The sequence below is a fragment of the Meriones unguiculatus genome, chromosome 3 (genome assembly GCF_030254825.1).
Source record: "Meriones unguiculatus strain TT.TT164.6M chromosome 3, Bangor_MerUng_6.1, whole genome shotgun sequence".
NCBI lineage: Eukaryota > Metazoa > Chordata > Mammalia > Rodentia > Muridae > Meriones > Meriones unguiculatus.
The window spans coordinates 90884-105410 of record NC_083351.1 but is presented as its reverse complement, the minus strand read 5'-3'; the positions used below and the strand labels follow the sequence as shown (position 1 = coordinate 105410).

The following is a 14527-nucleotide window of genomic DNA, read 5'->3' as shown; positions in this document are numbered from 1 at the left end:
GATGGAGAGCCAAGGCAACTCCTGTTGACTACAATTCTTCTGCCCACTAGCCAGTGCTGTCCTCAGTAGCCCCTGGAGTCTGCACTGCAGGAAAGGCCCTAGAGACCAGGGGCGCCGATGCAGGGCCTGTCTGCTCCTGCCTAGCAGAGGCGGGAGCACGATGGCAGCAGCGGGAGGAGCAACGGCTTTGGAGAGAGAATAAAGAAAGAACCGCGGAGGCGCCTGCCCACCTCCAGTAGCAGTGTAGCAGGGGCGGCGGCGGCGGCGGCGGCGGCGGCGGCGGCAGCGGCAGCGGCAGCGCCGGCGGCGACTGCGACAAGCAGTATAGCTCTTCTTGTCCTCGATGGGCTGGGGCAGTGAGTGAGGGGTGAGGGAAGCCGAGAGAGGGCGGGGTGGTGTTGGTGGTGGCGGTGGCGCCGGAGAGCAGAGACAAAGGAAGATGTCTCTGGGGACTCAAGCGTCCAGGGGCAGTCGCAGTTGGGAGCAAAGAGGCTGGGGTGGATTAAGACCAGGACGCAAGGTGTACAAAAGGGGCAGAGCAGCTCTGGGTAGAGGTAGGGTGTGGGGAGGGTGCTGTTAGAGGGCAGGGACCAAGGGAGGGGCAAGTGATGGCAGGACAATGGGGCTGGAAATTGGAGGACAAGGGAGAAGTAGGAGTGGGCTAAGTGCTGTCATAGGGAAACAGAGGTTGGGCCTGGAGAGGAGGCTCAGCCCCCACCCTTCGGAGACTGTGGAGAAAGATGGGGCAGGAGGCAGCTAAGTGGGAGGGTCAGTAGAGGCTGCTATGAGGGTAGAGGCAATCTTTCCTTATCACTCTTAATGCCTGGCTGGGCTGAAAGGTTCCTGAGGTACCACCACAGGGGACTTGGACCTGCAGGAAGGACTAAATTCTGGGATTTGGTCTGCTTATGCTTATGCATGCCATTGTGCCAGTGCCTGTATTGTTTCTGCTCCTGCAGGCTCTGCCTTGGTGTGGAGGGGGAGCCCCAGCTGGCATGTAAGGTGCTCAAGTAGGTACAAGCGGAATAGTACGGTGATGGGCTCAGAAACCACCCACCTACCTTTCCCGTTGTAACTGAAAAATAACACCTTAAGCTACCCATTCAACTTAACTCCCCAGCAATGAGAAAACGTGCAAATAAGCCTATGCAAATAGCTGTGCCACTCCAGCTATCCTGAGCCTGAGCCTGGAGCACACTTCTGCCCCCATGCAACTTTGCAAACTCTGGCAGAGCCATGCGGCAAAGGGTTTGGGATGGAGGCACAGGTCCAGTGAAGGGGCTTCTTTCCTGGCTTCTGCTGGGAAAGACTGCTCAACTCCCACCCTCCCTGTCCCACACCTGTCCACAAGCCTGGAGAGTATGCAGGTTCTATACCACCCCACGTGATATAGCCACCCTCCTACTAAGTCTTCATCTCAGCTGCGATCACACAAGCAGCCCCCATACCACACACTTGGGTGATACTAACAGGTACACAGTGCTCACAACTCAAGACTCCAGTCAGGCTTCTGTATCTGCTGTCAGCAAGTCCAACTTGCCAGCCACTTATGGTTACTCTCAAACTTCATCTTAGTCTATCTTGAGAAGGCCATATCTCTCTCTAACAGAAGCCCTTGGCTTGTCTGTGAGGCTCCTCTATTCCGTCCTTCAACCAGCCCTTTCTGGGGCCCTGAGACCCTACACTCACTACACGTTGACAGGAAATGGCTCCACTTCCATTATTACTCACAGTTGAACCTCTCCAAGGCCTCCCTGGCCAGACACTTGGTGCCCTTACTGTGCCAACTCCCCTTTGATCTGTCAGACAGGTTTCTCTACCCCAGTTGATAATTATTTATCTTCTCTGTATCCAGGCCTTTCCATCCCCTGGCCAGGCACAAAGTGCCACCCTCCACTAGGTCATTCATTCACCACCCATGATAAGAGGTCTTCCATCTTTTGTGGCCCCAAATTCACTCTTCTAATGAAATCTTGCAGGAAACTCCAAAATAAATCAGGGTTTCTGAGCTTTAAGCCTGCAGTCTAGGATAGCATCACATGTACCTACTGGAAAACTCCACTCACAGATGGCCTCGCCCTCTCCTCAGGAGAGCTCTGGCCCTAAATGCTTCCTACTCAACCTTGGCACTGCCTGTGGCACAGAAGTAATCTCCCCCATTACCACGAATGAAGTCTAAGTTCTTAGCTCCCAGGGAAAGGTTTGGCCTAGAAGGCCAAGAGAACTTAGAATTGGGGAGCCCAACACAGGACATACACATCTTCTGTTTGCCTCACTGCCCCAACAGACAGTACCAGAGAATAAGTACCCTAGGCATTACCCAGCAGACCACATGATACTGTCAGATACGTTGTTTCAGCCCTGGAATGTCCCAGAAAGCACAAGAACCAGGGTCTCAAAAGACTGAGCCACACTGATGGTGGGAACCCTGGGCAAGAGCCAACAGAAGAAGCCTCCAGGGATCTTGGGAAATTTGCTGTGGCCTTTGCTTACCACCTTTCACCAAGCAAAAACCCTGAAATCTGCCACTGCAGCGGTCTCAATAGACTTATTTTTTTCAGTGCTTATATGGAGCTCTAGTCAGCGCTGGGCAACACTGGACTGGGGCTTGAGGTCTATTGGGCCTTGCCATGGGAAAGAGAACTAGGCAGGCAGCCTGGCCCCACCAAACCCCAGTCAGTGTCTGAGCCCCCTGCAGGGGCAGGATGCCTTCAAAAAACAAAGAGCCTTTGAGGCTCCAGGCCAGTTGGGGGAGGGGAGCACAGGCTACTGAAGTTATTTTGGGATCTTTAGACAAAATTATTCAGCCCAGACTGCCCCAGCAGGCTCATGCCCAGGAATGAAAGGGATGCTGATCCAGGCTTACCCCTCTGAGCTCACACCCTACCAACATGCAACCATATATGAGCCATGACATCAAGTACTCCTGCTTTCCAGCAGTCTCAAGTTTGCAGGCATTATATCTCCCACCTTACAACATACACTAGACATTCTTTGTGTAGCACAAGCTTGTCTCTCACTCCCAGGCCTAATGGGTGTGGCCCTATGCTCTGGTTCTTCTCAGGACCAGAGGAGGTTGGGGGCTGAGGCCTGGAGAAGGTACAGAGCGCAGCTACTGTTAGCTCCCTGGTCCCATTCTCATGCAGATGACACTTCTCCCATTCTAGATAGCCTTCAGCTCCCTTAGAAAAGAAGGTAAAGAGTTAAGGGTTAGATGACAGAGAGGAGCCCATGGAAAAAGCAGCCTTTCCGGACCCTCAGCACACACTAAATTCCCCGATAGGACTCACTCCACCCTCTGACTTCTAGTCAAGCCAGGGTAATGCCCACTTGTTCTCTTTGGTTGTGGGGATTTCTAGGCTCAGGTTAATAAAGGTGCCTGATGGACTCAGTTCGGGCTGCCCTGGTCAGGACAGGACAGTATTATCCTGGACCTCAGATGTCTGGTCTCAAACTGCGCCTTGCCTTTTTTCAGCTTTAGACATAAGCACTTCACAGCTGGACAGAAGTACTCAGCCCTCCTGATCAACTGCCAGCTTGAAGGGATCTCCAGAATTCCTCTTGCCAGCTTCAGGCCAAAGTAAGATCTGAGTACACTCACCTGCCCACTTGGATAGTTATCCTGATCTGAAGGATGGCTGGATTAAATTAAAATATGGGATACAGGGCTGGAGATATGGCTTAGTGGTTAAGAGCACTGGCTGCTCTTCCAGATCCCAGCACCCACATGGCAGCTCACAACTGTCTGTAATTCTAGTTGCAGGGAATTCAACACCCCCACACAGACAGACATGCAGGCAAAACATCAATACATGTAAAATAATAATAATAATAATAATAATAATAATAATAATAATAATAATAACTGGGATACAAATTGGGAAGGAGGCAGAGGCAAGTGAATCTCTGAGTTCCAGCCTGGTCTACAGAGTGCATTTCAAGACAGCCAGGGCTACACAGAGAAACCCATCTCAAAAAACAAACAAGACAAAACAAAACAACAACAAAAAATTGTGATACAAAAGGACTATCTGTTAGGAAATAGGCGAAATGTGAGGGTTACAGAGAGGGAGATAGAGAGAGAGAGAGGGAGAGAGAGAGCCAAAGAGAGGGACAGAGCCAGAGAGAGGAAGCGGAAGGAAGAGAGAGAGAAAGGGGAGGGCCCCAGTTCTCTTATAGGGTGACCCAGGGACATGTGCAGGTATTCTAGGTATCTTCACAACTGCCTGATAACTGGTCTATCAAGTCCCTTGGGGCTGGCCATAGAAGTGCCTGCTTACTGATCCCAACACTATCTTTTAGGGCCGCCCATAGCTGCCAGATTATCTCTTCTCACTTCCTTGGCTGGCTAGGCTTCTCAATTTAGGGCTATTCCCACAAACTAATCAACTAGTCTGAGAAGCTATAGTATGTCTGTTTGGCCTTCAGAAGACATATGACAGTTTCAGATAAAGTCAGATGGGTGGAGTGAAATTTGTAGATCAACCAAGTGATAAGTAGGGCCAGAGCTGTCAGAGGGTCTGTCTTTACTGCAGATTCTCAATCTTTTGAATTTGGGGAGTTCCACCATAGACCTGGGCATTTTCCAGGACATTTTCCAGAATGTCCAAGAGCTACCAGATGAACAGGTACAAGTGAAAAGGCAGTGAGGGCAGCGACATTCATGCTGCCACTTCTGCCCCTTAGGTGAACCCAAACCCAGCTTTGCCTATCTCCAGGAGGAAACAAGCTTATTTCCAGAGGGCTTCACGGAAGTGGTCCAGTAGCCACATATTAGGATGAGAAGGACAGGCTGGAAAGAGGACAGAGGACCAGAGATGGCAGGAAGCAGAGACAGACCCAGAGAGGAAAGTGGCTAGGATAAGCAAGGAGGAACTTTCCTACTAGAGGAGTTCTTGGGATCAGAAAATAGGTAGGAAGACCAGCCCAGAAAGGGATTAGATTGCTTTCTCAGCCAGGAGTACAGGCTACTGGAGAAAGGTTTCTAGTACTTTCCTTGCCTCATACTCAAAGCATCTTATCTACCCTTTCTCAGGGAGCAACAACCACCTACTGTTCCTTTCATTCCCCTTTATCTCCTTGAGAAGCCACCAAAACACCAGCAGGATTCTATTGAGGTGGCAGCAACAGTATATTTCCCATGAACTCTATATGGAAAGGCCTTAGAGTGGTGGTGATTGGACATATTCGAGAAGGAACTGATAGAATTAATGATGGATGACACCACAAGCCACTCCTTATACCTGATGGCTTCCTTCCTGGAGCAGGGGACAAATCCTTCTACCAATACAGTATTTGTGCTCTGTTCTTCCATATGTGCTGGAACCTCACTTGTAGCTATAGGGGCCTGCACGGGCATAATGCTAGCCTACATCTTCTGGGACCTAGGATATGATGGGAGCTCTCTAACTTATCTCAGGCTAGCAACAGATAGGGGGCAGAGAGGAGGAAGGGGGTTTTGTCATCCTCAGGGTCTGGCAGTTTTGTAAAGGTCAGTGACCCAGTTCCCTGGTCTTCTGTCTTCACAGCAGCTCACAAAACACATCCCTGATTTTAAATGTTTACAATTCACCTCACTCATTCCTAAAGGCAGAGCTCACGAATGGTACCCCTGCCTTTCTAGCAGATAATGAACCCAACTGGACCCAACAGAACCAACAGCAAACAAATGCTAGGACCTGACCATTTAAATAAAAACCCAGAAAAATCAAGATAGTGAAAACTACCATGCCCCCAACTACAGGTATAGGCATACATATCTATGTAAAGTTCATACAGCTGGAAACAACCCTAGCCTGTGAGGACGGAGCCTCCAGACTTCCCTGACTCCTGGGAAGAGGCCATCTCTAGTCCCTGGGGGACCTTCCTCAAAGGAAATTCTCAGGATTGGTGCTGAGGAGGGGAGGGGTGAGATACCCTTACCCCCCATCCTCCACCACAGATCTTAACAACAACTCTCCCAGCTTCCAAAATAGTCACACATGGGCCTACTCCTGAGCCCCAGAAGGTACAGGGTCACAGAGCCCTCTTCTTGATGGTAAATATCCCATATGAGCAGGATTGCTATGACAACTATTGTGGTAGCTCCTAGTCCAACCAAGAGGCTCAGTGGCTTGGGGCTCGATCTCCTCCCTGAGATAAACAGCTGACCTGAGTCTCACAAAAGGAAGAAAAGACAGCTTTTTTCCACCCTCTTGTAACTTCTGCCTCTTGTGCATAGCAACCAGGCATAGGAAGCAATAGAGGGTGCTTACCAATCAGGGATACAGGATCCTCCTGAACCTGTGGTCCTGAGTGTGTCCTCCACCTCTTCTCTAAATATTTCCATCCTATTCTCTCCTACTTTAGCTTGTAGGAACTTGTGAGTAGCCACAGACCTGGACTGGGTTGTGGGTTGCCTCAGACCTAGGTCGGTGTTCTGATCACCCAATTCCTCAGGTCTCTGATAGGGGTCCCATGCCCACAGGACTACTATGAGAGCTCAAGCATGTGGAAGCAGAATTTGCTTTGTCCAGATAGATCCACGTAGACAAAAGTGGTTTCAAAACACCCTTCTTCATTTCTGACAGACAGTGGAGAGCATTTTCTCTGGAATGGAAGAGTAGGATCGGTATAGAAAAGGCCAAAAGTAACTTCCACCTGCTCAGTCTTGCCTATTGCCTGCCTAAAGGGAGACCACTCCCATAGAACCATTAGTATCCTGCCTGTCACTCACCTATAAGCGAGTACTCTTTGATTCCAGCAAGCAAAGCCCACCCTCTAAGGCTGCTTCAGTGAGCCCAAAGATGAGACAAGTCCATTCCTGCAGCCAACTTCCTACCAAAACTCCCTGGCATGGAAGAGAGGCCCTTCCCTACCTGGGCAGGCTCTTCTCTGGGAAAAAAGCAGTGGGGGATACCAAGCAGCCTCCAGCCTGAACCTGTGTGTGGGGAGGGCCCCTCAAAGGACTCTGGGTGAGGCGGTAGAGTGGTAGAGAACCTGGAGTCCAAAAGGGAGAGCCACCTCCCCCTTCAGCAGAAGGAATGTGGGGGAGGTGTGAGGAAAGGACAAGGCAATGGGAGTCGAAGTCTAGCCTAGGGGGCAGTTCTCCCAACAGTCTAGGGACCTTCAAAACATCCTAGGCAACCCCAGTGCCAGAAGCCATCCTTAGGGGGTCAGGCTGCTACCATCCACTGCCTTGAGACCTAGAGCTCCTCTGTTCTGAAATCCCTGCATAGCTGACCTAGCAAAGAGGACCTATCTGGTCACCTTAGGCCTGGAAGTATAGTCACCAAGACCCCAGTTCACAGTTGGGAGGGGCTGGGGTGGTCAGGTGCCAGGCTCACTCAACCCTGGCCCCCTGCCCTGTCCTTGTGCCAGGTGCTGGCAGGAACAGACAACAGTTCCTTTCTCTGCTCCTAGCTCTTACTAGGGAAGTGTAGGTCACCAAGCCAGGCTTGCGTCTCTCCTGGAGGTTTCAGGGAGGGGCCAATTCAATCTTCCCTAGAGATGGGATGAGGACAGCAGTGGGCCTATGCACAGTACCCTTCAGTGAAGAGGATTCTCCCCTTCCTTGACAAAACTGTCAGAGTGAAGGGTCCCTTTCCACAAGGAGCAACAGTCACTCTGCCCAAAGGTGATGCAAAGGGAAGGGCACATACCTGGCCCAGTTATGCCAGGAATGTGGCTCCCCAGGCAGAGGACCGGAGGAGCTTTTTTTTTTTGGTGGGTGGGGGAGGGGCTAGCTGGCTGGAGGTGCTCTTAGACTGAACAAGAGGTCAGGAGTGGCCCAGATTTCACCCAGTTTCCAGTGTGGGTGGGGCAGAGTAGGGGACCTAGAGGCAGAATGGGAAGTCACACTGGAGGGATGGCTTTGTTTCAAGGGTGAGGACCTAGGATGAAGTTCAAAAGCCTCATCACCTACAGTTAAGGAAATGGACCCAGCTTCAGGGCAGTGGGCAAGAAGATGTCTCAAGAGGATATTTCATTTCCATCCTAGACCCTAAGCCCTGATGGCTCCTTGGGTGTTCTGACTTTGTCTTAGCTCACAACTTACCCTGTTGCACCCTAGTCTGCTTTCAAAACAGATCTAATCATTTGAAGCTTCCTACAGTGGTGTTGAGGCTCCTTGCCCTGCCCCACCCCACCTTTTACACACCTTAAGGCATCTCCTCAGCCTTCCTGGCTCTCCCACCTAGAGTCTTCAGTCTCATATCTGTCTGTCCACTGTCGTTATGCTCCCCCTGCCCCTCCAGCTACTCCTGGGCTCTCTGCTGGTAAAATGCTGGTCTGTGAATCTTGGGAGCTAAGTACCCCTAAGTGTTAGCCATATATAAGTGCAGAGCAAGGGAGGCCTTCTTTCCATGATTCTTCTTCCTAGCTGTACTGCTCCAAACTGGGCTCTACCAGCACCAAAGCCAGGGTGTAACATGGGCATAGATGGCTTTGGTGAGATGCTAAACCTTGTTTTGTCCAGAGTAAACTCCCTACCATGACCTCTGATCTCAAGGGAAGTCCTCAGTTACTGAGTCATGGACCCTAGATCCACCTGGCTATTAATGATTCACTCTTGATCTTGTGGGGACAAGAGACTGTGGCTACTCTTCAGCCCCCTTCTCAACCCAAAGTTGGCATATCCTCCCTGCCTTTCCTGCTCCAATTTCTCAAAGGACAAATTTCCATAGCAGTGCTAGAATCTCTGGTTCGATAGCTGGCTGAGAGGCCACAGGGCTTTCCATTCTGGCTCTGCTCCTCCTACACTGGTTCCCCAAGGCCAGCATTGGTTCCAGAGACACCACCCAAGAGCCAAGCAAGCATCAAAGCAGAAAGACAGACAGGAAGGAGATAAGTCTTCTGGGCTGGCAAACATATCACATCAGAGGACCAGAAGTCATGACCCTTGCCACTACCCTGAGAAGAAAATTTCTGTTCCCAGCCCTACAACCCTTTGCAGCCAGCCAACATGGAACAGACAGGATATACTAGTGATGTGAGAAAAAAAACAAAACAAAACAAAAAAACATTCGTATCATATTTACACCTAAGGGTTTCCGTCACCAACTGAGGCTGTCTTGAGGAGGAGAGAGGGGAGATCTGGATGGTCATGTGATTTTGGTCACCTTCTAGAGGATGGCAGCTTAAGCCCACAGAACTGTTCTACAAAATGTGGGCCTCTGGAACACATATGAAAGTTCCTCACCTTCCAATCCCCTATGCCTAACCACAGGGGTTTATTCAAATATATGGGTCCAATCCAGGCATATGTTTAGACTGCTGTAGGGATAAGACAAGTGGTGTTTATTCACCTGGTCCCAACTTCTGCAGAAAAGGGTTTTTCAAGGGGGACTGTGGAGTGCTGAGGAAAAAGGGAGAAAAAGCAGAGACACTTGTTTCTTTGCAGGGCAGCAGTTTGTTTATGGCTCCAAGACCAAACAAAGACAGCTACTATCAGAGCTTGGGGTGTCTAATCTGTGTGGATGAAGATGAAGCCAAGAGCAGTGACGCCGAATCACAGGTAGACAACAGACAACAGGATGGTTCACTCTCCTGCTTGTGGCAAGCTGTCCTCTGTACCCCACCCTCAGATCCCATAAAATTTCTGTCATTATAAGCAAGCCACTGGCCCTTTAAGGAACACCCTCACCACGCACCTTCCACACAGAACTCCACCTCTTCCAGGTTCCGCAAAGTGATCCGCATAAGGCTGGAGTTGAGCATCAGCTCATTCTTGTGGGCTGGCCATAGGTAGGGTGGCGCTGGGTTCACAAAAAAGATTCTAGTGTCCCCAGTGGACACCTGGTTGTCGCAGATGAGGGGGTCTCCAAAGCCACCAATTACCACCTTGTTGCCACCATCCAGCAGACTCTCCTGGGCCACCACATCTTTGCCTTTCAAGTACCGCCACACTCGAACCTGAGTGGACACGGAGGTAAAAGTAAAAAGGGATAGGGTTCCAGACTAGACACATGGGCCCTGTCCCCACTCTGGTCTCACTAGCTCAAGCCAGTGTTCACAGTGGACTCCAGCCGAGGGCAGAGATGTTCAAAGTTCTGTGAGTCTGCCCCTCAGCAAAGGCTGCAGTGAAGTAGACATCTGCTGGGTATGAGATGACACACCAAAAGGTATACCACCTAGCTGTGCTCCCACCCCAGTCTAACCAGCCCAAGTCCCACCATAAGGGTCCATCTCAGCTAGGACTTACCACTCAGGACCAGACAGCTTAGGTGAAGGGACTTAAGAGTAATATCCTAGCTGGGATCTTCACAACCCTGTGTGTGGGCTAACGCCTCTGCCAGGAAGTAAAGACCCACTTCTTTTCTCCATAGTCTGCCTGAGTCTGTGCAGCTAAGGCAGTTCTGAACAACAAAGTCAAGTTTGGGCAATGCAAGTCGGCCCCACCCTCCACCTTTTCCTTTGGGGCCCCGAGGGCACCCACTCTGACAGACATGGATGGAGGCCGTAACCTGCAGTGCCCACAGGACAAGTCCAGGAGCCCAGACACTTTTTGGAAAGGAGTTCAAGGAAGGGGCCCCTTTCCCCTTCTTCAGGTGCTCTGGGGGTTTGGACTCTTGGAATGGAAGGAGCAAAAAAGACAATGGGCAGCTTGTCTACCTGCCTAGCTCCTGCAGTACCTAAAGGACTTGGAGAACCTCATCTACTTTGCCCCCCCCAACTATTGTGGGAGATAACCCAAACGGGGGACGCACACAGTTTTCACACCTCCCCCACCCCAGCCACACCCAGGAGCAGCAGGGAGGAAGTCGGGAAAATCCTGCAGGGACTTGGCAAAGTGCCTTGGCAGGGAGAGGAGGGGGCCCAGCGGGGGGATCCCATGAACACACACTACTCTGAAAGAAGTCACCATCTTTCTCATGCCCAAGAGCAAGAAAAATCCTATTTCTAGTGAAGTGATTTGAGGGGCTAGGAGAACCAGCAATGGGGCTGAAGGTACCCGCCATACCTATTCCAAGGTGTTCTCAAATTCAGCTTTAGTTGAAGCAGAGCTGACTTTCCTACTGTATGGTAGGGAAACAGTTCTTCCAGGACTAGTACGGAACACCTGCCCCTGTCCTCATGCACGGTAGACTCAGTCATAGTCCTCTGCTCCCGCTCCCCGACGCCCAGTCCCTGCAGCACCTTACGTAGGCTCCTCAGACTTGCGGATTAGACTACACACCCCTTCCTCTCTGCAGACTACCCCTTCTTGTCCTGGTAAAGGCCTCACCACCGTCCGAGTCCATTCCCACCTCACACCTCCCGAAACCCTATTCCTTTTCTTTGGCGAGGATGTACACTTGTTTCCAACAAGACACAGGTTTTGGACGAGGCGGAGGGCGGCGGGAGGGGGGGGCAGCCACTACTGCAACTGGGGCCTGGGCACAGTGAGAGGAACCACAGCGGCACCGCAGTAACTTTCGCCCTGAGCTTCAGAGTTTTCCGGGACCTGGTGCCCCACCCGGAGGCTTGTCGGTCGCCAAGGGAGCTCGAACTCGGGCTACAGAAAGCGTTTCGGGCTCGTTCCCACGGCTTGGGGCCAGGGTCCCAGCAGGGTGGCCAGCACCCGAAGGGCGGGCCTCAGACATGGGAACCACGGGGAAAAGGGCCCCGGGCTGGGATTCCAGAGGGCTGAGGTCTCGTGGGGTCCTGTCGGGGCCCACCTTGCATGAGTACGTGTGCTGCACTGGGTCCACGTTGAGGATCTCCTCCACTGTGCCGGTGAGCACCACATTCGCCTCCTCCTCGCGCCGTTCCAGGGCGCGCTCCGGGCACGTCCCGCTGGCGCCGGGCAGGGTGCGCGCGGCTACCACCAAGAGCAGCAGCAGTGGTAGCAGCGGGGTCGGGAAACACCGCCGCAGGCTGGCCATGGCGGAAGGCGGCCAGGAGAGTGCGCCGGCCAGACTGTACAGGGGGCAGGACAGAACTGGACCGCAGCTAGGCGGAGAAGGTGGGAGGGCGGACGGCGTGGGGGCGGGCCAGGGGCGGGAATTAGGCAGCACCGCCCCTCCCCCGGGAGCTCAGCCCGCCCCCGCTCCCTGCGACCCGCGCGGGCGGCGAACAAAGCCCGGAGACTGCGTCGCCGAACTGGGGCGGGAGCCTCGGCCCGGTGGGTGGCGGGCCGCCTTGGGGGAGGGGAAGGCGTGGCGCCGGGCGCCCCTCCCCCGTCCGCCTAAACTGTCCTCCCACCAGGAAATGCAGCTGAAAAAAGGTTAATGTATAATCTAGGGGCGACGTGCTGGGACTTCCAAGGGGCTCTCCAGGGAGCCGAGAGCTGCAGAGCTCTGTGGACAGGCGAAGCTAACGAAGCTGGACCTCTCATTCCTCCGCCCTTTAGGTCCGCCTCGTGCTAGGACTACTCACAGAGCTCCCTGCAGCAGTACCCGGCCCGCCATAGGCGCTAAGGCGACCCAGCAGGGCCACGCCCCCTGCAGGTGACCGATCTGTGGTGACTAGTCTGAATTGCGCTCAGACCCGCCTACCAGCTACCCCATAGCTCTGTAGTACATCGGATGCCCCTAAGTTGATCGTTGCCTGCCTTCTCAGTTGTGCTGTGAAACCTACTACGTCCCCGACTCATCTCTCTCTCTATTTGTGGACCAACCCAACTTGGCCTGGCTAGGTGCAGGGTATAAACTGAGACCCAGGGGAGACAAGCTAGCGCTGGATCTACAAAAGGTTGAAGGAAAGAGAAGACTGAGGTTGCTGTGTATGGGCCACAGGCTTTTCAACCAGAAGCCAGAGTGAATTGTGAAAGGCAGAAGCTCTTCCTCCTGAGAAAGACTCCACCACCAGGACTCCGGCAGGCTTCAGGAAAGGGAGTGGTCAATGAAGATTTGAGGTCACATCCACACAGTGGGCACCAACATTACTAGATCTGGGGCCACCTGATACAGGTAAGTACAAACACACCAACCAGAGGGTGTCTCCACTGAAATTCTCTTAAAGGTGCCTTAGGCCACTCAAAGCCTGAGCAAGTTGATGGAAAAGACGAGAAAGAACCATCAGGCAGGAAGGGGGTGAAACTTTTCCAAATTTGATGCCTCATATCTGAGATATGATTTCCTTTGTAGACAGGTGAGACCCCCTACCTGCCACTAGTGGCCTCTCTATAGCCCTGATGAGGTATACTTGCTAACCACCACCTCCTAAACAGCAGCTGACTGATGTTAGTGGTGAGACCCTGTCCCACCCTCTGTGGACTAGTACAAGTGGGACTAGGAACACCCACAAAAGAATGCATCACCCTCCTTCACAGCCTACTCAGGCAGATCCAAGAACTTTCCTTCACTGTTTCAAAGAATCTGGAGAGCAACTGGTCTCATTAGGAGCCTCATCCTGTTACTGTAAGGACCTGCCCTGCCCTGTCCCTGAGCCATAAGTAGAGATGGGAAACAGTTGTTGTGGGGCTGGCTGAGGCTCAGGACTGGGTCCCAGCAAAAGTGTCTTTCTCTAGAAGTGAATTAATTATCCAAAGAGTTTGGAGGGGAATTTCCTCACTAGGCTTTAACTATGAAGTCCTTGTCTCTTAACTTAGCAACCCAGGACCTTGCCACCATGGATGGATAGGCATTTCTGAAGGAGTACAAACAAATAGGAGGCAGAACTTTTTATCCCAGTCTCTTTTATTACCAACATTGCTCTGGATAGGGGCCTTAGACATACTTGTCCCCCCCGCCCCTCAGGCGCAAATGCATGATCACTGTGCACTGGGGCTTTAGGCCATATTCTCCCAGTGGCTGTTTGTCCTCCATGGGTCTTCCCTCAAAGCTCAGCCAGAACTGGTCTTCTTGTACTTGCTCCTTCTGGGACACAAGCCTCTTAAGCACTTCTACAGTCTGTGTCAGGCAGACATCATAGATACTGCTGCGACCCTTTTCATTCCTCACCAGGATGCTCAGAGGGTTGCTGCAGTTCTGTACCATTAGCACAACTGTGCTGCCAGGACCCAGTCCCTGGCTAATAAGGGTGACGCTGTCTTGCAGCATCTCACCAGAAGCCATGTGGGCCAGGCGCTGCTGGAAAGCTGGCACACCAGTTTTCTGGGCAATCTGCTTCTTCAGTTCTGACACCATCATGGAGTTAGTCAGGGATACCAGGAACTCATCACCCCCCAGCATCTTCACCTTTAGGTCCCAGGCCTGCAAGCATCACAGGGGTTTAGCATTGGTTCTCATTCTTCCTAATGCTTCAGACTCTAATATAATGCTGCAACCCTTTAATACAGTTCCTTGAGTTGAAGTGAGCATAACCATAAAATAATAATAATAATTATTATTATTTGTTATTTTATTTTTTTGAGGTAGTGTTTTTCTATGTAGCTTTTGTTGTCCTGAACTCACTTTGTAGACCAGGCTGACCTCAAACTCGGAGATCTGCCTGCCTCTGCTTCTCAGTGCTGGGATTGCAGCTGTGTGCCACCACGCCCAGTTCATAAATTATTTTCATTGCTACTTCATAATTGCAATTTTGCTACAGTTATGAATCATAATGTAAATATCTGACATGTAGTATATCTGATATGTGACCCCTGTGAAAGGATTACTTGACCTCC

General features: G+C 51.8%; 3 protein-coding genes and 1 long non-coding RNA gene across 9 annotated transcripts in view; 2 read left to right on the top strand and 2 right to left on the bottom strand.

Annotated features, from left to right (window-relative positions):
- The window catches only part of Agrn (agrin), a 29847-nt gene extending 17935 nt beyond the window's left edge, over window positions 1-11912 (bottom strand). For 4 of the 5 annotated variants that reach the window (XM_060378870.1, XM_021656182.2, XM_021656177.2 and 1 more), the window contains exons 1-2: window positions 11637-11911; window positions 9630-9891 (exon numbers count right to left, since the gene is read on the bottom strand). In XM_060378870.1, the coding sequence (XP_060234853.1) occupies window positions 9630-9891; window positions 11637-11843 (469 nt within the window). In that variant the 5' untranslated portion in view covers window positions 11844-11911. Of the gene's footprint in view, window positions 1-9629; window positions 9892-11636 lie in introns of all 5 variants that reach the window. The other variant, XM_021656167.2, reaches the window with a different exon arrangement.
- On the top strand, window positions 247-9589 carry LOC132652920 (uncharacterized). The gene is made up of 3 exons (XR_009590388.1): window positions 247-356; window positions 3476-3580; window positions 9380-9589. It is a non-coding gene; the product is annotated as an uncharacterized LOC132652920 (long non-coding RNA).
- A 125-nt stretch (window positions 11913-12037) lies between the features above and the next one.
- The window catches only part of Perm1 (PPARGC1 and ESRR induced regulator, muscle 1), a 21171-nt gene continuing 18681 nt past the window's right edge, over window positions 12038-14527 (top strand). For both annotated transcript variants that reach the window (XR_009590387.1, XM_021656220.2), the window contains exon 1: window positions 12038-12869. The gene's annotated coding sequence lies outside the window, so the exon portion shown is untranslated. The remainder of the gene's footprint in view (window positions 12870-14527) is intronic.
- The window catches only part of Isg15 (ISG15 ubiquitin like modifier), a 1499-nt gene continuing 552 nt past the window's right edge, over window positions 13581-14527 (bottom strand). The window contains exon 2 of the mRNA XM_021656234.2: window positions 13581-14114. Coding sequence (XP_021511909.1) covers window positions 13629-14114 — 486 coding nt within the window. The 3' untranslated portion in view covers window positions 13581-13628. The remainder of the gene's footprint in view (window positions 14115-14527) is intronic.